General features: G+C 38.5%; 2 protein-coding genes and 1 long non-coding RNA gene across 3 annotated transcripts in view; 2 read left to right on the top strand and 1 right to left on the bottom strand.

Annotated features, from left to right (window-relative positions):
* Positions 1 to 9189: 9189 nt before the first annotated feature.
* LOC307152035 lies at positions 9190 to 16637 on the bottom strand. Its single transcript, XR_013819959.1, has 3 exons — positions 16611 to 16637; positions 13620 to 13710; positions 9190 to 9445 (listed from the first exon to the last, which is right to left on the bottom strand). It is a non-coding gene; the product is annotated as an uncharacterized lncRNA (long non-coding RNA).
* Positions 16638 to 17227: 590 nt separating this feature from the next.
* msantd2 (Myb/SANT DNA binding domain containing 2) lies at positions 17228 to 21583 on the top strand. The gene is made up of 4 exons (XM_079860817.1): positions 17228 to 17702; positions 18740 to 18995; positions 20182 to 20245; positions 20335 to 21583. Exons 1-4 carry the CDS (start codon positions 17262 to 17264, stop codon positions 21197 to 21199), a joined length of 1626 nt encoding a protein of 541 aa, XP_079716943.1. The 5' UTR covers positions 17228 to 17261; the 3' UTR covers positions 21200 to 21583.
* A 2694-nt stretch (positions 21584 to 24277) lies between these two features.
* esama (endothelial cell adhesion molecule a) overlaps positions 24278 to 26546 on the top strand; it is a 47151-nt gene continuing 44882 nt past the window's right edge. The window contains exon 1 of the mRNA XM_079860814.1: positions 24278 to 24682. Within this exon, the coding sequence (XP_079716940.1) occupies positions 24613 to 24682 (70 nt within the window). The 5' untranslated portion in view covers positions 24278 to 24612. The remainder of the gene's footprint in view (positions 24683 to 26546) is intronic.

The following is a 26546-nucleotide window of genomic DNA, read 5'->3' as shown; positions in this document are numbered from 1 at the left end:
CTCCATTCTTCAGTCAGATCTCCAAAAGGACAAAAAAAACTTGGATTGTCCTTGAAGTGTCAGGTAAATTAGGGCTTCAAAACAGCCAACTGTCCTTCTCTCGCCAGAAAAGAAAATGATGTTTAGTTGGTTAAACTTACAACAGTAGCACGCAATTTGTATGTATGAGCATGTCCACTCTGGAGATGAATGATAGGTGTTCATATATGGCACGAGGCCTTTAATTACCCAGACATTCTCGTGGGACGCATTATTGAGGGGAATCCATGTGGTCTTTATTAGTGCATTTTAATATTTGGGGGGTTGATATGGCACTGTTTCCCTTACCAGAGGCACATTTGTCCTGCTTTAGGGGGCTTGTGGGGTATCGGTTGAATATGCATGGGCTGGTATGGACTGGTCCCCAAGAGCATCAACCAATGACAGTGTGATGGACGAGAAAGCCTGGCATCATCCAGTGGGGGGATCAGAGAACAAAGAGCAGCCCAGACCCCCAGACTTTAACAAGGCTAATGAAGGGGGCATGCTAATGAGGGACATGCCAACACTGGGGAAAAGAGTTCCAGAAGCAAGAGATGGAATTCTCTGACCCTTTCTAGAAGACGACACAAGAGAATTCCTGAAGATGAGATGAATACGGAACTAAGTTTGTTAAGTATTTGGAAGACGTGAAGGGTGAAGGGTTATGACAAGATGGTAAAAAGTTTCTTTCAGGAAAGTTGACCATGCTATAGAGGTCAGGAGTCAATATTTAAAGTTACACAGTATCTATAGATGTTTCAGAAAGTGCTGTAAGTGGTGCCTTGTAAGTCTCTTGGATATTAATCAGATGATTATGAATTCAATATGAAATCGCCTTGATGCTGTAAGACACCTAGGGCCCTAATTTAATGATCTAAGCGCATGGTCTAAAGCACAAGGCGCAAGTTCACTTAGGGCGTGTCCAAATCCACTTTTGCTAGTTTAACGACAGAAAAAATGGTAGGCGCGCCAGGCGTGTGGTCTAAAAGGGTTGTCCTATTCTCATAATGAGTATTGGCTGTGTTTTGTGATTTACGTGCGTTAAACCAATCAGAGTCTCATCTCCCATTCCCTTTAAATGCCAGTTGTGCTCGCGCCATGGCAGATTCGCTATTTACATGACGGAATTTGATAGTGGAAAAACCGAAGCTGTCTCCACAGCGCAAACGGAACTGCTCGTGCGCGAGGTTAAAGCCCATCTAAAGCCCAGATAAAGGGTTTATTTAAAGCTGCAGACGGCAAGTCTGGCAGATTGGGTCAACTTAGCCAAAATTTTGAATGTTTACAACTCTCATGCCCCTCCCCCACTACCAACGAGCACCCACCCATCGTCAGTGCGTGTGTACCTGATTTTCTGTGAACGCGTCCGTCTCTTCAGCATCGATCAACACCATGGACTCGGATGTAGGCTGCCCTGGCTAATCTATCCAGAGATAGCAATAACCGAGGAATTGGAAGCTTGTTAGAAGATTTTCTCTCCGCCATCACGCTTCGTACAATCTTCAGGCGAACTTCAGGCGTGTCGTGTGCATGTGATATTGTAACGTGCGCGAGGGAGGGGGGATCTGTGGCGTGTGCACGAACTGTGATTGACAGTCAGATCTCACACCCCCCTGCGCTGATTGGACCCGATGATCCGGGAGCGGTGGATTTTTGCAAAACAAATAACACACTCCAGGTGGAGTTAGAAGCTCAGGTTTTTTTCTAAAACCACCTTATTTATGTTGTTCTGTCGGATTATAGTGTCGATTTCACTGAATATGATCAAAAAAATGTTGCCGACGGCAGCTTTAATAGATAAATTAATAACCCAGTGCTTCTGGGTTGTACATCAGAATGTAGGCTACAACGTATTCTCGTCGCTTGATAAACTTAAGGTTGAGCCACTGTAGTCACTTGGACTATTTTAACAATGTCTTCTTTACTAACTTTTCTGGGATGGCAGATATTGATTACCTAGCAGCCTATGAAGGAGTGAGACAGCTCTCAGATTTCATCAAAAATATCTTAATTTGTGTTCCGAAGATGAACGAAAATCGTACGGGGTTGGAACAACATGAGGGTGAGTAATTGCTGACCGAATTTTCATTTTTGGGTGAACTAACCCTTTAAAGTCTCAGATTCTCAGTTCAAATCACACAATAACTAACTAAACAAAAGGCTACCGCTTCATCAACACTTAATAATGAAGTCCCTTAATATTATGTCTAGATATGACTGATTTGCTTGCTAAATTATTCCAAACCAAACAAACATTGACTTTTCTAATCAACAGAAGCAACATTATATCTGATGAATGCAATTTAGATTCTTTTGAAATAGGGCCAGATTAGATTGTAAATGAGGCCACAATGCCACACAAGTTCTCCCTGATCTTTCCTTGCAAATGCAAGCAAGCTCTGAGCAAGCCCTCTAAAACAGGTCGGCCGACATGCCACTTCACACAACAGCAGCCAGATAGTGTGTTGTGTGACTACAGATACAATCGTTGTGACAATAACAACAGAAAATTATCTTTAGAAATAAAGATTCCACAAAGAAAACAATCTATGTACTTGTTCTTTAAAGAACCCAGAAACCTTAAGAACCTAAAAATTTAATTTCATCTTATTTATCTCCAAAAGAACCATAAAACCAAAATAGGCTCAATGTGAGTGAAATTGCCAACTACCAAGTCAAATATTGCCAAGTGCCTAGTCCATGCAAATGTGATGCTTGTCTATCTGTCTACAACATTCCACCACGATGCTTTGGTGCTCTGGGTGGTTGCTAAGACGTTGCTTGGTGGTTACTAGTATGTTCTGAGTGGTTGCTAGGTGTTGCTAAGTGCTTACTAGAGTGTTCTGGGTGGTTGCTAGGACATTGCTAAGTGGTTACTGGGATGTTCTCGGTCTTTGCTAGGTGTTTTTTCTACTCTCAATGTTAGTCTCAATGTTATCCTGGTCCTTTTTCAATGCAAGTCTATGGGATTTTTCACTAGGGTGTTCTTGGTGGTTGCTAGGGTGTAACTAAGTGGTTACTATGGAGTTCTAGGTGGTTCCTAATGGTGTTGCCAACCGATTACTAGAGTGTTATTGGTGGTTGCTAGGTTATTGCTAAATGCTTACTAGTGTTTTGAGTGGTTGTTAGGGAGCTGCTAAGTGGTTACTAGAGTGTTACGGGTGGTTGCTAAAACGTTGCTAGGTGGTCACTAGGATGTTCTGAGTGGTTGCTAGGTTTTTTTTTACTGCCTAGTCGGAGCCCACCAATAAATTTCTATGTTATCCTGGTCCTATTTCAATGCAAGTCTATTGGATTTTTTACTAGGGTGTTCTTGGTGGTTGCTTGGGCGTTGCTAAGTGGTTACTATGGAGTTCTGGGTGGTTCCTAGGGTGTTGCCAATGGATTACTAGAGTGTTCTTTGTGGTTGCTGTGGCATTGCTAAAATCTTACTAGTGTTTTGAGTGGTTGTTAGGGTGTTGCCAAGTGGATACTAGAATGTTCTGTGTGGTTGCTAGGACGTTCCTAAGTGGTTACTATGATGTTCTGGGTGGTTGCAAGGTGGTTTCTTACTGCCAAAAGTCAAAAGAGCCCACCTACAAGTCTCTATGTTATTCTGGTCCTATTTCAATATAAGCCTATGAGATTTTTTTGCCTTTTGCTCACCAAAATTATAAGCCCACCTTTCCTTTAAAAGCTGCAATTCTTGTTCAAAAGAAATAGTGATGCATGACTTATAAAATACAACAAACTACCGCATAACAAAGAAATGTTAGGTTGCTATGTAATGTTTACAGTAAATGTTTATAGTCTGAAGGGTCATTAGTGCGTGCCGTTAATCAAAGGCAGAAGGAAAAGAAGAGCCCCGGTGGGCCCCGCTGCAGCCCCTCTGTTTCCAGCCCCTTTTAATTAGACTCACAGCAGGGACACCTTACCCACACACGTGCCTCTCTGTCTCGCTCTCTCCATCACTCTATCATCCGCTCATCCCCTTCACCCAGTATATGAGTTACTGTCTGTGAGCCCCAGTGGGGCCAGGACATAATCATAGTCATGTGCTCAAAAGACCATTTCCCTGCCCAGTCTGTCAGTAACCAATATTAAATAAGAAAAAGTGTGACGAACAGTCTGAATGTCATCCAACAATAAAATTAACAGGATTATATGAGGATTTAAATAGTTTGTACAGGAACTCAAATGGTCTCCTCTATGTGTTGAAAAACACTACTAAGCGAAACTTAAAGAATACCTGTCCGTTTCAGGATAAAGGGATGCTTATTACCAAAGGGAAGGATTGGAAGTGTTGCTGGCCATCTGCCCAGTCCCCTGCGCGCTGACATTTGGCTGTAGACCTTTAACCCTGCTGGAAAATGTCATGCCACAGAGTTTTCACCCCGGGACAAAGACCTCTCAACCCCTGAAGCAGAATGACACCCGCAATACAATAAGATTCATTAATTATGATTTTCAAGAAGATAATGGGACACTTTTGGTATCTTAAGACTTAAGTATCTCAGCTTAACTCCAGAAAACCCCAAATGAGCTAATTTTCTCCTAGACAAAAACACGACTAAATAGCAACTTTTGCAAATGTCTATGGCTTTTTATCCTGAGAAAAAAAAAACATTACTCTCACAAAAGTCTCAAAAAAGTAAAAAAAAAAGATCTCAATGTCAATGCGATCAAAAGTCAAACAATTATAACATGAGCTCAAACATTTCTCATCAAATTTGTCCTAGATGTAATTATCAGCACTATGCTGCCCACTAATAAATGATAAAGGGCCAATATTAGATTCATATCCTATTTTGTAATACCCTATTTTGTATTATACCCTAATGCACAGTTTGAAGAAAATTAATTTCATTTAAAATTGTGCTAAAGATTTTCATTTGCCAGTGTTATTATTAAATTATTATTGCTTTTAAAAATTAACTTTAAGTGGCCATTAAATGGCTGTGAATGACAAGTGAATGTAAAAATGTCCTCCCCACTATCCACATACATTGTTACAGCTTACTGAGTGGCAAAAATTTTATAATTTCTATTCATTGTATTTCTCCCAAGGACACATTTGAGACAAAGTTGTTACGAGACACATATAACTCAACTAAGTCTGAGTGTTAAAAGAGGAACCCCAATGAACAATAAAATTATCCTCTTTTGGTTAACTTTGGTTCTGGATCACAGGCTTTATTAAGGCTCAACTGAATATCTCTTAATGTTAAACTTCAGCCACAGTATTCGCCCATGTATCAGGCCTAGTAATAAAGAAATCCTAACTGCCTTAACTGCAGACAGAAACTGAACAACCTCAGCAGAGAGAGATAAGACACATTCACCACGTATCCTCTTGAGCTTCGATTGTGGTTATCAATCAAGAGCGCACAAAGTCAGGGGACAGCAAGTGAGCCAATTTCCACATGCAGAGCGTTCTCATTATGAGGCAGCTGAAAGGTGTCGACTGAATGAATCACCGTGCAGAGATTTAGAGGGCCGATGTCTAACACGGCATGCTGTGATGGATTTCATATGCCTCAATCACACGCACTGGCCTCAGTGGAAAATTCAGAGGTTGGAAATCTTATTGTCAAGCACATGTGGAAGTTAACTGGATAAGTCCTGTAAAGAGGTAGAATAAGCCAGGGCCATAACCACCATAGACATTGAGGGGGACAAGTCCTCACGATAATTAGAAATGGCCAAATCGCCCCCCTCAATATTTGATATTCTTAATGTTGCTCTGCTACACTCCATTACACACCACTTTGATTGTTTAGGATGACAAAAAGTTAAAAATTTTAAGCTGGTCTGCCACAGTGTCTGAAAGCACTTATCAATGTCAAAATGATTGATATGGCCAATCAAATCAAAGAAGGCAGGCCTTACTGTTCATAGAAGATGAGTTCCAACACAACGGTTTAGTTTTAATGTTGAAAAAGTGCATGGTAAGATGTACTGTTTTACGATAGAAATGTTCAACTAAAGACAGAAATATAATGCAAACTATTTAACTCTTTTATAATATTTCACCATATTTGAATTGAAAATAATTTACATGATTCATGTAATTCATAACTGAATGTGAAGAGACATTGTTTTGCACTTTTGTCATATCAGACATACGAATAAGAGTGAATGTGCATATTTTAAAATAAAATATTATTTGCAAAAAGTTTAAACAGATTACTTCATAACTACAATTAGACCTTGAACATATTTTACCATTCTCGTTTTAAAAAGACCAATACCAACACCAATACCCCCTCCCCCAATAACAATTATGTGCATCATTATTTATACAAATTTTTTATACAATATTTCAATGTGTATGGTTATTGTCCGATATTGATTATGAAATTGCAAAAATTACCTCAAAACTGCCAAATTTCAATGATTAATTAGCCTGACGCATTACAAATAAATGAAGTTATGGCCAAATAAGCTGCAATCTGCTTGCATGCCTTGTCAAAGCTGCCATGTGCTCTGCAGACCCCCTGTTATAATGAGCGGTGGCCGAAACATGTGAGTTATCAGCGGTCAGTGCAGCTGCTGGGGGTAATGGTATATTGAACGACGGACAGTGCTGAGGTCAGGGGCCGGACCCCGCAGATGCAGCTGCCCCACACCTGGGCCACAGAGGACCAGAGAACTGCCCATCCTCGGCCGTCCTCCCGCCCACGCCACCATCAGGCCAGTTCATCTCTCAACATCCACATCAATACAAACCAGAGTGGGCTACTCAATCAACTCATTTATCAAACTCATCGCTATCTTGATGCCTTTATTGACTCCCTTCACAGTTACTCATTCTGACAGAGTTATCAGCGCTGATTGTGCATCAAAGAGAGGAAAATAAATATTCAGAAAAATGGATATGCTTCACTAAGTGCTCAGTTGGGCTTCAAACCCTTTTAAACAAATTTAAAAATGTTTTTGTTTGCTTTAGAGTCCTTAATTTGCTACTTGTGCATGTGCATGAAAAGCTGCCTTGTAAATTCAAGCTTTTGAAGTGCTAGTCATACAAAAATCAATGGAAATGAATGATGTTTTTGCCCAATCTTATTATATTTGCAAATGAAGAGGTGAGGGGATAAAGGGATAATGAGGGCAGTAGTGACCATCCCTGATCCCTCACACAACACTTTGACCACACAAAGCCATTTCGAAAGAAAAACACAATTGTATCTGTTTAAAGTGCAGCTGAGATTGATTATTTTTATTTTTATTAGTCCACTCTATGTTCTGCTTCTGATTGCAGCACAAACATATAAGAAGGTATCTGCTTTTACTTACATAAAAGGGGTCCTTTTATGCTTTTTTTACATTTTCAGCTTCAATGTGTAATGTTGCTGTATGAGCATGAAAAAGGTCTGCCAAGTTACAAAGCACTAAGTCCAATCTAAAGGGAATTATTCTCTATATCAGAAAACACAGTTTCTGAACTCCCTGAAACATTTTCTTCCGGGAAGTATATTCCACAATATTCCTCATTTAAAATAAATACCGCCAAAGGCATACGCAAAATAAAAGGGACAAGTCCTGGTTGAGTTGCCTTAGTAGTGTCTTGTAACTCGCGGTTATGGTAAGGGGCGTGACATTTCCGAAACACGCTCAAAGCAGTTGACCAATCACAAAACACTGCTCCAACTAACTAATCAAAGGACATTGCGCTTTTCAGAAGGAGGGGCTTCATAGAGACAGGAACTAAACAGAGCATTACTGACAGACTGGGAAGAGAGGTGCTGCAACTATGTAAAATGTGTCAAAAATAAGTTTTTTGAATATTCAAGCATTAAAACCTATTCTAGTAGACCCTTAAAACTAAGTCAAGACTTTGAAAAAGGGCATAATAGGTCCCCTTTAAAATGGCACTATACTGTAGCAGTAATTTTCAACCCTTGTCTTGTCGAACACAATATTCAAAAAACCCACCCCCCTTCCTATATGCTAGGCTAATATATTTACAGTATATCTTCTGTAATTCTGTTTTCTATTCATATATTGAATTAATTCATTAACCACAATTTATTCTATATTCCAGAAGTGTATGTTCTTCAATAAAAATAGCAGTTATTGAGAAACAAATACAAAGAAACATCATTTCAGCTTACATCTCGAATGTATTAATTTTTAGCATTTTATTTTAGATTAAAGTTAAATTATTTTAATCTATTAATAATATTTTGTTAATTTAAACTGACTAAGAATGAGACCCAAACCCTAGAGACTTGCTTGCACACTTATTGAACAGAGCGGAATCAACATTGAATTGACTTCAGCTTTCTTTTTAGAGCTTCTTTACAGCAGAATTGATTTCTGTTTGCATCATGGAATCATTATTTTTCTGTTTATCACTGTAAAGTTGCTTTGAAAAAATCTGGGCTGCATTTCCCAAAAGCATTGTAAGCCTAAGTAGATCGTAGACCCATTGCCACTAATGGTCTCTATGATAAACTTATCTCACTCACTGTGCTTTTGAGAAACACAGCCCTGTATGGTAAAAATGCTTTTTTGACCACTCAGAACACCATAGCTGGATTCATTCAGAATCCGGATTGACAAAAATAAGTAAACATACCTTATGTGAGGTGTGCTTTACATACCTTATGTGAGGTGTGCTTTATTCATTGCTACACTATTGACAGTGAACCTATTTTGCCAGTGAAATTTCGCTAATGTGAAAGCACCTTAAGACCAGACATATTTGTTTTGTTTAGCAAAACGAAGAAGTGCATTGCGTCTCATCTCAACTTTAACAATAGATTAAATGATACAACAAAATCAGAAAGCACTTTGATAATTACATTACATGCGCACATAAATTCAATCATCTGAAAAAAACCTCCACTAATCACTGAAAAACAGCAAGATGAATCTCAGATGATCTGACCAAATGTGTTTACCAACATGATATCATGCACAAAATCAACTATCTCTATCTGTCACAGTTCAGTACAAGACTCCTTCTTAAACAGCAACTCCCTCGACACGCACAGAGAGACGGCCAACATCAATACAATCTCGCTGAGCCTTGAACTTGGATGCCATCTAAGCCAACGTCACAGCACCCTTCCCATTCACCATCATCCAGGCGTGACATGGCTTTGGCCCTGACCGTGATCTGTTATTGCACTTGAATATCAGAGCCTGCCGTCATCACAGCCTCTCTCATTAGCCTTGGCCGCGCTCTAATGAGACAAGTCTTTAATGTAAAGTTGCTCTCCGGTGAGGGCCTGCTGATGAGGGTGCACGTGTGTTTTGGAGCCGCCGATGAATTACCTTGGCGTCTGACTGAGGGGGAACACCTGGTCCTCGCCGCCAGAGGGGGGGTTAGCCACGGATCCGGCGCTCCCACGGGACCAGGTCCCATCTGCGAGAGGTGCTGAGGTAAATTCTCATCGGGGCGGTGGGTGGCCACGTAAGAGGCCTCGTCTTTATCTGTCTGATGAGCAAGAGAGGCTTTTGTTTGAAGACATGCAGGAGAATTTGGGATGACGGAATAACATAATGAACTAAAGGATGCTGCCCATATGAATCTCTCTGGCATGTGGTGTCATTTTAATTTGTCTGTTTAGGTATTCATTTGGCACGGTGAGGATGTCAGATTGGTTTTCCACTCAAAGTAGCAAATGATCACCTATTTACATAAATCCTAAGGTTTGTAAACTGCATATTAAGTGAAAAAAATTAAGATATAACATATAACTACAATTTTTAAAATACTTCTATCTCAGCTTAATGTGGAAATACAACTATAAGTAAACAAAAAAACGGTAAAGAAAGTGGCTTTTTGAACATAGCAATGTCTGATTTGTCAGGGTTTAACAATATATTGTGTCACAATACATCGCCATACAAAAAGAACGATGTCCATATTTGTATTGTGATATATTGTGACATATATGTATATTGTGAGCAACAATATGTACCGTGTGTATAGTTCACCCCCCAAAAAACACAGTTTAGACACATTTAATTTAGATTTAATTCAGAAGTTGAAACTAAAATAAATTATTTTATAAAATACAATATTTAAAACTTTTTAAATGCATGTAGTCAGGGACAGAATGTAAGCATATGTGTCATATGTTGGTAAAAAAAGTCCAAGCCTATTCAATTTCACCCCTGATGTAATGCCAAATTTAGCATTTTAATGTATAGTACTTTTGTTAACAATTTACCATACAGTATGTGTTAGAAGAAATAATAATTTAAAAAAAATGTACCATTTTAACTCTATTTTGGCTTTGTTATCGTAAGAGTACTGTATCTTGACAGCAGGATCATGATTCGAACTGAATTGTAACATAAGTGAATTGGAACACCCCTACTGATTTGTGAATAAATCATTCTTTTGAGTCAAATATTTTCAATGAATCATTTGAAATGATCCACAAAACTGGTCTGGGGTGCATTTTCCAAAACCATCATTAGCTAAATATGGTTATAAGTTCCATCGTTAGCAACTAAACCATAGTTTTCCCTAAAACCACAGTGTGGCAAGCAGGACGAGGCCGAGGGCCGTGAGAGAACGGCACGAGGCCAGTGGCGTGATTACTAACGAACGTCACCTGTGCGCCGCACCGGCATCGTATCTTACGGAGGAGCAACGACAGTGAAGGACAAGAGGGGACCAGGCCTGGACTGAAGGCTGCCGCCTTTACTTTCGTTTTGTGTTTGTTTTATTATTCAAGTGTTTAAATGTTCACCGGTTCCCGCCTCCTTCTTCCCATAACAACATACCTTGCTACACGACAAACTTTCGCAAACAACATCGCAAAGTTTTGTGGTCAGAGCTTCAGCTCTCGACATAAGGTTAGAAGAATAGTTTCTTGTTAGTATTTGGACTTAAATAGATCATGCTCTTGAGAAAAATAAGCAAGCTAGCATGCAATACAATATATATTTCATTACATATATATATATATATATATATATACAGGGGTGCACATAACTGGTGCTCACGTGTGGTAAAAATAAACGACGCGCAGCAGAAAACATGGAAGGAAGCGCTTTTGAGTACCAACATTTTGGGCCAAAATGTTGGTACTCAAAAGCACTTCCTTCCATGTTTTCTGCTGCGCGTCGTTTATTTTTACCACACGTGAGCACCAGTTATGTGCACCCCTGTATATATATATATATAAATATATATATATATTTTTTTTTTAATCAATAGAATGAAAGTGTTGTTTTTGAAAAGCTCTAGTTTTTTAAAGTCCCCCTGTGGTAAAAATCAAGGTTTTAATGTTGTTTATTTGTCTATGTGGTGTTTTTAATATGCTTTAAGACAAACCATGTGTAAATTCATAAGTCAACACCATTGCTGAGTATTTTCTCCTTAAAGGGTTAGTTCACCCAAAAATGAAAATTATGTCATTAATGACTCACCTTCATGTCGTTCCAAGCCCGTAAGACCTCCGTTCATCTTCGGAACACAGTTTAAGATATTTTAGATTTAGTCCGAGAGCTTTCTGTCCCTCCATTTAAAGGATGAGGATATTAGAAGACATGTTTGTCGTAAGCAGCGTCTTACATCAGCAGCGTCACTGCGGAGTCATGAACACGGATTGACAACAGACCCTGAAGAGAATACAATGCTGAATAAAGTCGTAGTTTTTGTTATTTTTGGACCAAAATGTATTTTCGATGCTTCAAAAAGTTCTAACTAACCCACTGATGCCACATGGACTACTTTGATGATGTCTTTATTAGCTTTCTGGACATGGACAGTATACCGTACATACATTTTCAATGGAGGGACAGAAAGCTCTCGGACTAAATATAAAATATCTTAAACTGTGTTCCGAAGATGAACTGAGGTCTTACGGGCTTGGAACGACATGAGGGTGAGTCATTAATGACATAATTTTCATTTTTGGGTGAACTAACCCTTTAAAAATGCAAACCAAAGACAGTCTCAAAACGCGGTTTGAAATTGCTGGTGTTTCTGACGTCACAAACTACCTTGTAACCAATCACGTCAATGTGTGATCATCAACGAGTGGATCTCTAACCTGGTGCGAGTGAGTGGAGGTGGGGCTAATTTGCATATTCATAGAACCGCTTATACTAAATGAGGCAAGGGTGTAGAGCAGGGGTGTCAAACTCAGTTCCTGGAGGGCCACAGCCCTGCAGATTTTAGCTTCAACCCTAATTAAACACACCTGATCAGCTAATCAAGTCCTTCAGGCTTATTTAAAAACTGCAGGTGTGTGTGTTGAAGCAGGGTTGGAACAAAACTCTGTAGGGCTGTGGCCCTCCAGGAACTGAGTTTGACACCTGTGGTGTAGAGTTACATTCAAGCTATTTTAAGGCATTTTTTTCAAGGAGCAAACGCTTAAATATGTCATTTTGGTGATCAACGATGAGTTTTAAAGGTCCCGTTCTTCGTGATCCCATGTTTCAAACTTTAGTTAGTGTGTAATGTTGTTGTTAGAGTATAAATAATATCTGTAAAATGATAAAGCTCAAAGTTCAATGCCAAGCGAGATATTTTATTTAACAGAAGTCGCCTACAGCGAACGGCCCGTTTGGACTACATCCCTCTACTTCCTTCTTTAATGACGTCATTAAAACCGTTTTTTGACTAACCTCCGCCCACAGAAATGCTCTCTCAACTCTACCGAAATTCGTTTATGTACTTGCGCACTTCTAATAACTTACTGTTTACTCAGCTCTTACGGTGATTTTCTGAAGTAAAACTGACGCTTCATCTTTTGTGTGATGTACAATAAACTTTATTAAACTCATCAGTATATGTTTGATCATCATTCAGACAGCAGACTTGTAGGCTATTAATAAATAATGGATACATACAAGCAGATGACAAATACGTTATAATAACCGTAATTAAACTACTAAACCATACTTGTTTCATCTCTATACAGCACTCTGACTCTGTAGGCATTATTGTCCGACTCGAAATGAACACCGTTACTGAGAGTTTCTGATATTGTCATCATTCCGTGAGATGAAATTGTCCTGAGAGACTGTGCGCGAGCTCATGAAGCTCCGCCCCAAGGGTCGTCCAGCAGCAGCTCATTTGCATTTAAAGGGCACACACTAAAACAGCGCGTTTTTCTGAGCCCCAAAAAATGACAATTTAAACATGCTGTAAAAAATTATCTGTTGGGTATTTTGAGCTGAAACTTCACATACACACTCTGGGGACATCAGAGACTTATTTTACATCTTGTGAAAAGGGGCATAATACGGGACCTTTAAGGGATAAAACTTTCCTTTTTTTTTTACATTATGCATTCAAATGTAAAACAGAGAAGAAGCTACAAAAATTATGAATATCATGAGTACAACAGAGTATTAAAAAATATAAAAATAAATACTTTGTAAAGCTCACAAACTTTTAAAGTCAACAAAACCATTAAGTAGGTTTTGCGAATGTGCTCTAGTTCAGATTGAACAACGGATGTGTGACAAAGTTAATAAGGTGGATACAGTTTTTACTAGTTCATTTATCCAACGATGCATAATACTATGGTGGTTAAGCAGTGAGTAAAATAGTTGTACGGGAAACACAACCCTGAACGATTTGTTCACGAAGAATGTCTCTTTCGGACATGTCTGACTCGCAGTGATTCAAGTTAACAACTCACCAACACGTTGAACCTAAATCGCCTCTCTTTCAGAATTGCCTCCAAAAAACTTGAAAGCGATTCCACTGCCTGACTGAACTGGTGTCTCAGCCTGTATAGAAAAAAAAATCAATGAATGTCCTTCATTTTAAAACACATCAGTTTAATCAATTCAATTAAACATTTCTCTTTCTTTATGATTACAATTAGCAAATGTTTGACAAGCTAACCGATTCTATACACATTATTTTTAATAAAACACTAAAGCTTTAACTAAAAACTCATGGGGGAAACATCAAGCATAAAATCAAGAATCAAAAATAGGTTCATCTATAATTCCTCAAGGTACAAAAACTATTCAGCTCTCTTTAATGTCACGTATAACACAAAATGTAGGGATGAAAAAAAAATCACATATTTGAGTATTTCAGTGTGATTTCATGATGCTTTAGGTGAAAAAAGAGAGAAGGCTGCCTTATAATGAAAGCCTCCAAACCAAAAATGTGCTTTTTCTCTGAACTGGAGTCTGCAGGTGCTGCAATCAGCCGTGCCACTGAGTGAATCTAATGATCGTTCACACCACCGTGATAATGGTCTGATCTAAAGCCAGTCGAGGGAGATGAGATGAAACAGAATTTGAAGATGGGTGTAAAAAGCTCCAATCATTGACGACTCACTCATACAAAAAAAAGAGCGCAAGTATCCATCAGTATCACTGGCAGAATTTCTGGATTCTGGAACGAAATGGAGATCCGAATCAACTCTCTTTATGTCAAGTAAAAGCTCTTGGGTTTTTAGGCTTGATATGTCTTATAGGTGAAAGTATGAAATGGCATTGCAAGAGGAATCTTGCCAGAGCTCACTTTGTTGGACAAGTAGCACATCTGTGACCCTGTAGGGGGTCAGTCAGCGCGGACACCATGAAGATCCAAAATTGCTTCCTGGCAACCATCATGCCATGCAGAGGTTGTGTATGAAAACATCCTCACCTCCAAAACTAGCTAAAAAAAAAAAATCACAATTTGCTCTAATTGACTGTGAATGCATGTGCGAATTTGTGTTCGTAGGGGATAAACGGAAATATCTCTGCCCATTAGACATTATGCAAATAGGCACTTTGGGCTTTATAAAATGCTAAGGAATTTTGCCTGCCAATCCTAAAAGCAATCTCTCAGACACAAATTCACTTAAATGCTTCCAGCATCTTTACTAAAATGCTAAATTATGAAATAATAATCGTAATTATCTTCGCTTTCTCAACGCCCCTTAATGTGTCAGAGGGTCATTACAATTTCTCTCACATTCAGCCATTTAAAGGGCTTTCGTGACTTCGCTGATGATAAAAAAAAGTGCTTGATTTCACGAAGCCGGTGAGTTACTATGTGATCTGACTAAGAAGTGCTCCTCTTAATGTCGGCAAGACGTTTAGAAATGCCTCTAGAGCAAGTCTAATCAGAAGGCCATGCTTCTGATCATGAGCAAACATATCCATTCCCTCATTAAGCTGAAGGTATGGCAATGCATGGGCTGTGAGGTATAATATGCATACGCTAACAGATTCCCATTTTAGATTTGCATTCACAAATATACTGTCCAGTGTTGTAGTACAAAGCCAATTTTTACAATACGAGGTTGCGGCTCTTTATTATTCATATTCATCATGGTTGAGGGATTCTTTATAATGCATCCTGATGAGAAACGAACACCTTAGGCTAAATCCATACACAATTGAATCAGCCGCATAGGTTTGCTCTTAATTTGTAAAATAATAGCAAATATAAGCTTAGGATTCTTTTATAGTTTTGTAATAAAAAGTTGTATGGAAAACCAACTAATAGCTTTATCAGGATGTACTGTATGCTACAGCTTAGTATTCAGGTTCCATCGCCATATGCTCATGAAAATCTTTGCATTAACATACTGGTACTTTTAGAAACTCAAGAGAAGACACAATCTTGTCATCTTTGGGTTTTTTAAAGGTTATACTGTCTCCTGACTCTACATCTAACCTTTAGCAGACATCAAACACAATGAAGTTGTCAGAAAACACTCAGATACGGACAGAAAATGGCGTCAGGACAGTTCACTATTCTTAAAATGGGTTATAACCTTTGACCTTAAATAGACTCTGTTAAATCACGCTCAGTTAAGCTATAATCCCTATAGGATTATTGTTCAATAATACCCCTATTTTTCCCCCAGCACAAATAAATAACTTGACAGCATCATCATTTGCTTTACTTAAGAAGTGATTCATGCAGGCTTCTGTGGGTATAACAAATTTCATCTCCAATGCACATGTGTGGCTGCCAGAATCAAAACTTGTCTATGACAAACTACATTATACTGAATTAAACAGGACATAAAAAAAGAAGATACCGGCAAAATAGGGAATCTAAAGCTGTTATGTTATGCGTAGCATTTTATTATAAAATAAAAGAAAATGGCATGATTACATTCATTATTTTAATAAAAACACAGGCAAAATGCATATTTGACATATGTTTACTCATTTAATTATATTGAAGTAAAATTTGAAAAACCTGTTGTTGCCACTTTGACAAACTCTATCAGACGCAGTCTTACAGTGTCTATGGACGCAAGGCAGAATGAAACGATGAGCAGCCCCACCTATTGGTCAGCAGTGGTATTGTCGCTTGTAACAGCTAGTGGAAAATATAATAGACAGATTGCAGCAAAGGAAAATGCGCATCCCTAAAATGGGTAATTAATTTTAATATTTAAATAATAATAATAATAATAATAGTTAATGTTTTACACATATAGCCTAAATTGCAATTTGTATTAAATACAAAAGAGATTTTGCTGCTGCAACAGTTGCACTGATGACATGGTAAATCTGAACTGTCATATTTATTTATTTGCGTAATATATAATTATTATATGACATCCGTGCTGTTGTTAAGAAAACAGTTTTCTTGTTCTTATGATAGCACTTATTTAACAGTGTTAAAAATCAAGCTATTTATAACATTATATTGGTTAACTTACTTTTTAAGGCCACCAACAGTCTGGAGTTTACTTTCCTTCTCAGAGCGTTATGTAACCCAATCCAGCTTCAGCCCAGGTTTTCAATTTCCCGCTAATGAAACAAGAGAAACACGACATGAGGCGAATGATTTTGGAAGCAAAACACATGACTTAAACTTCAAACCTACATTCTCTGCTGCAATTAAAATTCTCACAGCATTGCTACCGTTTGCAAAAGGAAACACTGACGCTTCGACTTTCTTAAAATCTGCTATTTGTAACAGCCAAATCGGCTTTCACTCCGCACCGTTCACAAGGACGAACGCCGCGAACTTGGTCAAGCGGAGTGATACAAACTAACGGCGCTGCGTCCCAATGCTGGTATATTTTGTATCAGCACTATTTAATATATATCATATTATTATTAATATTATACTTAAAAACAGTGACATTAATTCAAATTATACATCTAAACTGTCTATATATAACTATCACTTTTCATAATAATTACCTATAATAATTTGTATTTAATATTATTAGCTATAATGAAAACATAAAGTATCATGCAAACATGATAACGCTGAACTGTCATTATGAAGCTGTCAATCTCGCTTGGAGTAAGCGCGCGTGCGCGCTTCCTCTCTGCCCCCTCCCCTTAGCAACAGAGGCAAGATGGCGGCCCCCAGTAACGCCGAGCGTTCTCCTGATATATCGGTGCCTCTGAAGATTCCCAAAACCGAGGTTCCTTCCCCAGAATCCGAGGATCTAAGTGACAGCAACCAATACCATTCCAACCCCTCCACCCCTAACAGATTCTCTCCTCTGAACGTCGGGGCTGCGCTGTCCGGGGGCGCAGGCCGGAGTGGATCGGCCTCTGCATCCAACAGCTTCACTGCTTGTCGAGGCATGTCGTGGACACCGTCCGAAACCAACGCGCTGATCGCCGTGTGGGGCAACGAGAGGCTTGCGGAGGCGCGGATGCAGCAGCTGGAGGTGGCCGGGACGGTGTTTTCTGGCAAGGCGCCGGGACCAGCGATGTACGAGCGGGTGTCCAGAGCGCTGTCAGAGCTGGGTTATGAAAGGACCCCATCCCAGTGTCGAGAGAGGATGAAGGTAAATAACACATCGAAACACATGGCTGTCACTCGGATATGCTCAGTGACTTGTTGTCATGTTTGTTTGGCAGTTTGTTTTTGTTACATGGGGCTTTAGTGAAGCTGTCAAAAGCAAAACACTAACGTTATCTGTCTCACCTCAGGGCAGGCTTATTAGCCCGCTGGCTGTCAGTTGTGAACATGAAGTTGTTGTCATGTTTTTGGAGTCTCTGCTCCACAGACACTTGGTGAAGATGACAAAATGGCTGTGATTAGGGCATTGAACTTTGGATATCACATATTCACAATAAACACAAAAGCTTCATTGTCCGTCCTGCCTGCTTCAGCATATACCTGTGAAATCACATAATGCTTCCCACCACAACATGAAAGTTGATTTACATTTCATCATATATATAATTTAACATTTAAATACATTTTGGGGTTTTTTTTCTGTATCATATTTGTATAGTAATATATATTTCATATATATATATGTATTTATATATATTTATACACACACACACACACACATATAAAGGTTGGTTTGAAATCAGTATTATCAGATTTATTTCTACAGGGTTATTGCTACACCACACCAACTGATTATGCATATGTACCTGCAATATAGTATGCAAAAAGCGGTATGTCAAATTTGTATGATGTCCGAGACTCTGAGTAAATATCTAGTGTGCACATTTGTATTTCATAAGGCCATGCAAGCTGAGGTGCTATCAGATTAGAGAAGTTAATCAAGGAAATTGATTATATAACTATCACTTTTCATAATAATTACCTATAATAATTTGTATTTAATATTATTAGCTATAATGAAAACATAAAGTATTATGCAAACATGATGCGAACGTGTCTTTTTAAGTGCGAGTCAGTGCTTTTTAAGGGTATAAGTACTAAGAAAGTAGTTGTACACGGTTTATAAGGAGCAAGTGCTTATTTGTGATCTATTCCTCAGAACTGGTTCAAATGCAGTGTTCCATCTTCACGTGTATTACTGCTTTTTTAAATCATGACCTTAATCCCTGTGGTCCTCTGCAGACACTTAGAAGGTGTTATAGCCGAGTGAAGGAGCACGGCATTGGGAAGAGGAAGAGCAGTTACTCTATCGAGCAGCTGGAGAAGGTGTTTGGGCAGGGCGGCTGGGATTCCCAAAGCTGTCAGCCTGTGCTGATCAACAGCAGCGGCCTCTACCAGGAGATGGAGTCAGACGGCAGTACTATGGAGGACTACTCTCAGGAGGACTGGTGTAATCAAGACCTTTCTGCGGCCTTCAATGAGGGAGACATAGAGACAGGTGAAAGTGTTAATACGTTTAAAGCCACAAATGTAATATCCTCTGTCTTTAAAGGGTAACTAAACACCTGGTCAGAGCCTGACTCCACCCACTGGCAATATTTGAAAAATGCTAGAAAAGTGGGCAGACCCCAGCGGAGATAGAGGGGACAAACCGTGAGCGGGGGGGGCGTGCACCTGAGAGACCTGCTGTCAGACTCTCTAAAATGGAGAGTGACTCACAGGGTCGCAAGACGACGTAAAGTACATGCATCTGATGAGTTTTATCGAGTTGATGTCAATAGCGCGCGCTCTCTATAGGCATATTCATATTTTGCCGCTATGTGAAAAAATCCAGCAAAATTCTTACAGATCATTAACTAAAAAAAGTTGGTTTAGGGTTTAGTTACCCTTTAAAAAGGAGATGGTTAAAAATCAAGGCAGGTCCTACTTGATTTCTACTTCCACAGAATTCCTCATGAAGCTCCACTGATTTCCAGAAAATGTAATTTCATAATTTTACATACAGTGTTCAAAAAGTATTATTTCTTTTAAATAATCAATACTTTTATTAAGCAAGTACACATTAAACTGATCAAAAGTGAATATTAAAATAATATTGAAGACTTTTACATTGTTACAAAAAAATCGAATTAATGCTAATCTTTTTGAACTCTATATTCATCAAAGAATCCTAAAAAAATGCATCATGTTTTCCACAAAAACATTGATAATAAGAAATGTGTCTTGAGCACCAAATTGACATATTAAAATAATTTCTGAAGGATCACGTGACACTGAAGACTGGAGTAATGACTGATGAAAATTCAACTCCGCCATCTCAACAATAAATTACATTTAAAAAATATATTAAAATAAAAAGTTATTTTAAATTGCTATAATATTTCACAAAAGTACTGCATTTTTGATCAAATAAATGCAATAGACGTCTTTCAAAAACCCAAAATTAATAACAGTATTTATTATCAATATTACATATTTATTTGTATATATGTGTAAGATGAATGAACATATTTTGGATATTTTTCTGCAATAAATAAATTCCACAGATTTCCAATTTTCTGATAAAATTTTATAAAAGTGTGCCAGTTAGGCCTAGTTATCAACCTCAATCTGTGAAAAAAAATCTGATGCCACAAAAATGTGTATTTCTAATATGCCATATAATTCAATCTTGTCTTTCACAGAGGAGAACCAGCTTCCAAAAACCAGAGTTCTTCAGATAAGACTGGAGCCATCTGAGCACACCCAGTAAGTTCGAACCAGTGCTCTATTTCCCAGTATGTTTAAATATTCCGAGTATTTCTCCTCACGTCCTCCTCTCCTTATGCTTTCTACAGGCGCCAGGAAGTGATGCAGAACGTGATGCGTATCCTCGAGTCAGTAGAGGTCAAATGGGAGCACTTTCAGACATGGACTGACTTCTCCCGCCTCCACCTGTCCAATAAGCTGGCCATCTTCGGAGTGGGCTACAACACGCGGTGGCGAGAGGAGATCCGCTACCACTACGCGGAGATCAGCTCGCAGGTCCCTCTGGGAAAAAGACTACGGGAATACTTCAACCCTGAGAAGGTCGAGGGCAGGGTGATCATGACCAAGGTTCAGAAGATGAACTGGAAAAACGTGTATTATAAATTCCTCGACATCACTATAAGCGAAGCTCGCTGTTTGGAGCTGCACATGGAGGTGGACTGGATCCCGATCGCACAGACGAGAGCGGCAGGCTGCAGCAGCAGCTCCCAGTACCTCCTGCCAGGGGGCATCCCAAAAACATACGGCCTGTACGCCATAGGCTACGAGGAGACCAGCGGGTCCAATTCGTCTAGCACAGAGGACAAGTCCTCGTCCTCGCAGGAAGAGGAGGAGACGGACCATTGCGAGAGCGTAGAGAAGGACAAGAGGACATCAGCCAAAGTCACTTACTGTTACCTCGGCATTTCAGAGGAGAGGACGCTACAGCAATGTCTGTTCCAGCACTTTCAGACTTCAGGCAAACACTATGGACGAGGGGAGCCTTCAGCCATAACCAGATTCCTGCAGGACAACTGCACCGGCCAGGCCAGGGAAAGCACCCTCTCTGGATTACACATCTACATTAAGTTTATCGAGGTGGAGCTGGACTTTCTCTCCGCCGGATCTTTATTGGAATGTTTAGAGACTGCGATCGGTTATTCGTTAAAGTTCAACAAGAAGAATGTGCTGTAACATTTGCCAATTAAAGCAAGGAAATTGAAATCTAGACTTGAACTCAAAGTATTTATGTGGTATGCCAGGCACAGTCTGCTCCGAAAGGGGCGGTAGTCTCCTTTGCAGTAATTGTCTTTATCAGGGAGCGTAAACGGGAGCAAACTGCCTTTATTTTAATCTCTCGAGCCAGTGCAACAGAGATCCAAATGCAGGAACTGTCCGAAAAAAAGAATCCTCAACGAGAACTCTTAATTAATCTAAGTATAAAGTCTATCTACATAGAAGTATAAATATATATATATATTTAAGAGTATATATTGATATTGTCAAGCATTCCAGCATTTTCAACTATAACATTCGAAGAATGTTTTTCATAAGCCGTTTATCAATATTTGTTTTTTATTTGTGAGCTCACACGGTGTCTTTATGTATGATTGTTTCCAGGTCACAGTCTTGTTTACATGTTTGGAAGGACAAAAAAATAAATTGATGAAATTAAGTGCTGTTCATTTATTTTTTTAATGTATTTTTATTTATTCAAACCTTTCAAAATAACACAATAATGCTAATTAAATGTTAAATTCATGTTAAATTAGTTTTCTGCACCACATTTCGAGCACTTGAGATGGTCTTTTTTTGTGACCAGCAGGTGGCAGTAAAGATCTGAGTGGCTGAAAGAATAAGTGTCCATTAATGTCATTCTAGAATAGTGAATTATGTATTATAAATACTACTTATAGACCCTAAGTAGTGCATGTCAAAGTACCTGTCAAACATTTACAGTAAAGTGCTTTTTGTAATTCTTAAAAGATGCAATACTTTAGTTCAATTTGACCCTGATGCAGTGAATTATACCCCAAACACGAAGACAGTATCGTGTTTTATTTAACATAATGTGTACTTTTTCTTTGTAGTAAAGCTCTTTTATGGTGTTGCAAAGGTAGTTGGAGTGCTGGCTGGTCGAGCATGTGCTAAGAGAATCAATAATTCAAACACAAAGTCTAATTTCCCTGCTTAGCCTGTCATATGAGATGAGTTTCTCCCTCGGCTAGGAAACAAAAACACTCCCAATGGAGGTTGCTACACTTTATCTAACCCCAAACATTTATTATTTGCTTTACTGATCGATTTCTCTGGTTTAAAAATATTGGATGATGACTAAAATATATTGATTTCAGCTTGTTCATAACACCTTTATGTCATCATGGGTATTCATTCAATCCTTGTGGTTTTTCCTTCAGATCTTTATAAAATCATTATTTAGCTTTTCATTACGGAACCGTTGATAACAGTGAACAAAATGTTTTAATATTACTTGTGTTCTAAAAAATACCAAAGGTACAAAAGTCATACATGAGAATTACAACCTACTTAAAAAAATAGTACTGTTAAACTAATTCAATGTAAATTAGACAGAAACTGATTTACAGTTAAGAAAATTGTGTGTGTATGATGTAAATATCATTATATGTTGTATATATTTTTTCTTAATGGTTATATATAGTATAATATATATATATATATATATATATGTATGTATATAAAACCTTTTATGTTAGATGCGATTAATCATGATTAATCGATTTGACAGCACTGATATATGTGTGTCAGTGTGAGTGTGTGTGTGTGTGTACATACTGTATATGGAGAGAGAAAGAGAGAGACATCATAATTTTTCTTAATTGTCCATCAGTTTCATCAGATTTAAACCTTTATTAGATTTTATATGTTCTCATATACACATACTATTATATTATATTATAGAATAATAATCAAAATAATAATTATTCACAAATAAAATAAAGTTAAATAAACAAGTCACTATACAAATGATTCATGTTCCCTATATAATTTTAAACAATGACGATAAAAAAGGAAGCCAATTGCAAATTAAAATCCGTAATCCTCATGATTTTTCATGCTTATCTCCTGGTTGTTTATGGGTGAGCTATGTGTGGTCATAAATGATGATGATGGACCTTAATCACACTGCAGCTCATATTCACGTCATTATCTGTTCTGTTTGCTTGTCTGGGAGCTGTGAGATGATTGTGGCTCTGAATGTGTTCTTGTGTGTAAACTGTGTGATTAACAGCACTGACCTTTGGTCTGACGTAGCTTTTACAGCTCTGAATTGGTCAGTTTTGCCTTGGGAATGGCCAATAGGACATGCTTTTGATGTGTTTGTGTCTTTTTTAATAGTCGTTTATAGAATAAAAACGACCCTCTGTGTCAGGGCGTGTTATATTGTAGTTTAAACATCTGTTTATTCTATCCCATACACCCCAGCTCACCCTGTTCTTTGAATTTTGTCTGGATGCAGTTTGCCTGAGGTGCTCGAGCGCGTTTAAGATATTAGCTTTGACTGCAAAACCACATGATCGTGTCCGAGTGGCCCAGGGTGTAATCACAGAACTGAGCTCATCCGCCCCTAATAATCCAGCAGTCCGACTGCATCCACCTCAGCCCTGTTTCCATGGCAACATGCCATCCTAAAGAAACAGGAGTGAGGAGGTATTCACCTCCGAGGGCTGAGGTCGCTGTACCGCCGTGACAAGCCCCACTCCCGTCCTGTTGCATTATCATTTCAAGAGATATAAAGGAAATGCACAACATTAGTGCTGCTGTCCCATCTTACCTAACAACACTAGAGCAGCCTGAGTGTGTTTTTATTGGTCTTTGGCCTTTTTAAGAGTTAAATGAAACTTGGAAAGTCAACCTGGGTAACAGATACCATGTGGCATGAACTGTGACTGCAGTCATAGTCATATATTAACCATAATGAATTACTGATCTGTGAACATTATATAATGTTTTGATAATGACTTGGTAGTGAAAGGGAAACAAAGTGAAAGTAATAAAGTGTTACCCATATTAGTTTTTAAAAACACAATAAACATACTTATAATCATACATTAAATGGTCTCATAATTAAATCTATTTATCTATAATGTATCTATCTACCTATCTATCTATGTGAAAAATTATTTTTGCAGAATTCACCTGTAACAGAAGCGATGACGTGTCTGTGCACGCAGGGGGCGTTGCGCGCGAGTGCAGGTGCATTCATCTCGGACTGAACTATACTCCTAGTGTTCACCGCACTCTCGTTGGCTGTGTAGTGCGTAGAGAAACTCCCGCACTCGCTGAGAGAATTTACTGGGATATTCGCCGCGAAACAAACGGACACTTGTTCGGTCTCATACCACTGAATTCTAAGGAGTCAAATATGATTTCTAGCTAGGATGATGTAGTAGCGTCGGGCTTCTCACGGTGAACATCGCTGGTTCTGAGGAGAACACACAGTTTTAGGACACTTGAAAGAGCCCTAGTTCTTTGATTAGTTTGTAGATAACTGTTATCTACTTCACGCGCAGCAGTGTTAATACGGACGAGCGCGCGCAGAGCGGACACTCTTCACATGCTGAGCCATGGAGACGCTAACAGCAGCGAAACTTCACGCCTGCCTGTCAATATTCACATTTCTCTGCTGTATTTCAGGTAGGCTGCTTCTAAACCACTATATGAACTATTTCTGTGTGCGTTGGTTATGTAAATATTTCATGTTTTCATAAACTGGGTAGTTCGGTTTCATTCAAGCTGTTACCAGAGTCGAACGATTAAAAAACAAAACAACTATAAGTCAACACTACAAATCAACAGTATGACTAATATAGTCTATTCTGTATATATTTATATTGTTATAAAAAATTAATGTAGCCTATAAAAGCCGATTTCTTGCTTGTGTTGGCTGTTTCCAGTCCATATGTAAAAACTGTAATTTAAGCCATAAACTCGGTTTCACACAGAATCAGAAAATGTAGGTTAAGGCACCTGCTATTTAAACTACATATTAAAACAATGTTTATATATTATTTTATTTATAATTGTGTGTGTGTGTGTGTGTGTGTGTGTGTGTGTGTGTGTGTGTGTGTGTGTACCTACTTATTTTGGGGACAAATTTGTACCCAGAAGTCACCAAAATCTCCAAAAACCTCCCTTTAGCGGCACCCTCATTTGTAAATTTGGTATAAAAATTAAGTAATTAAAGTTTTTTTAAAAATGTAAATATGCTGAAAGTTGTGTGTGATGGGTAGGTAGGCTATAAGGTTAGTGTAAGGGGATAGAATATAGCTAGGCAACATTTAAGTACAGTATAGCCTAAAAACCATTACGTTTATGGAATGTACCCATATAGATAGCTAAGTAAATGTGTGTGTGTGTGTATTGTAATATTAATGTAACATGTAATTAATATAGGCCTAATTTAAATTCTTATTATTATTTAGCTTATTTTGTTATACTTGTTTAGTCTTTTTCCTCCCATTTGGTAAACTAGGTTAGTAAATGAACGTAACACATATTACTACCTGGTGTCGCGCATTAGTAAAGATAAACCCTTGAGTCGCATGCCCTTATAAAACACTGTTATCTAAACATTTCCATGAGTAGGCTAGTTTCATCCTGGGTGTGGTCATCTGCTGCTTACGGAATCATTTGACAAGCTGCTTTTCTGGGAAATAGTGTCATTTTCCTTGAATTATTATATGTGTGAAGTATGAACAATTGACATTGTTTAGATCTGAGTGCCGTAGTAATACTGTAGCAGTTTTAAGGAACAGGATCTGACTTATGGGAGTACTGAGATAACTTATTGTTTTCTCATGCAAACATGCACATGAGCAACACATTTTGCAGGTGCGTCCTTTTCTCTCCAGTGCCTGGAAATGAGGGAAGTGGGTGAAAATGAAATGGGTTAGCTGCTCGGTATTTCCTTGACTTGATTAGGTACAAAACATGGACAGAACTTGCAGTGTTGATGGAGGCAAGGCGAGTGAGAGACAGTGAAATGACTTGTATACTAATTGTCTGTAATACTGTAACCGCAGGAAAAGTTTGAACCGAATGTGAAATCTAGAGCTGCAGGTCTCACGTTTGTAGTGCAAAACAAGGATTTACTAAACCCGCTGGAATGAAATAGCTCAGAAAAATTCCATCGCTGGTTTCTGTGTTAAGCCCAGGTGGCAGGGATAAAATTAGTTCAGAAGAACATCATAAGTTACTGTAATCCTGCATTGCTTTGGTAGCGTGTACAAGTCAAAGCGTGGCTTTTGGTAAAAGCCCTTGTTGGCCTTTTGGCAACACTGGTAAGAACAAAGTAATTTCAGGGGTAATTCATAAGGTTTCATTTGTCCTGTCTTTATATTTAGATAGAAGAACAAAGCAACAACTCCAAGTTCCAAAAGAAACGACTGCTGCTCTAGAATCTAACTGAAAACTTTGCTGATTTAAAGTGTCCGAAAAAGTATTTGGCCACTTTAGCCACACTTAAAATGTCTGAATATCTTTGCATCAGATTACAAAA

The sequence above is a fragment of the Squalius cephalus genome, assembly GCF_949319135.1.
Source record: "Squalius cephalus genome assembly, chromosome: 24".
Taxonomy (NCBI): Eukaryota; Metazoa; Chordata; class Actinopteri; order Cypriniformes; family Leuciscidae; genus Squalius; species Squalius cephalus.
Note: the sequence above shows the minus strand (reverse complement) of the source record. Positions and strands in the feature narration are given on the sequence as shown.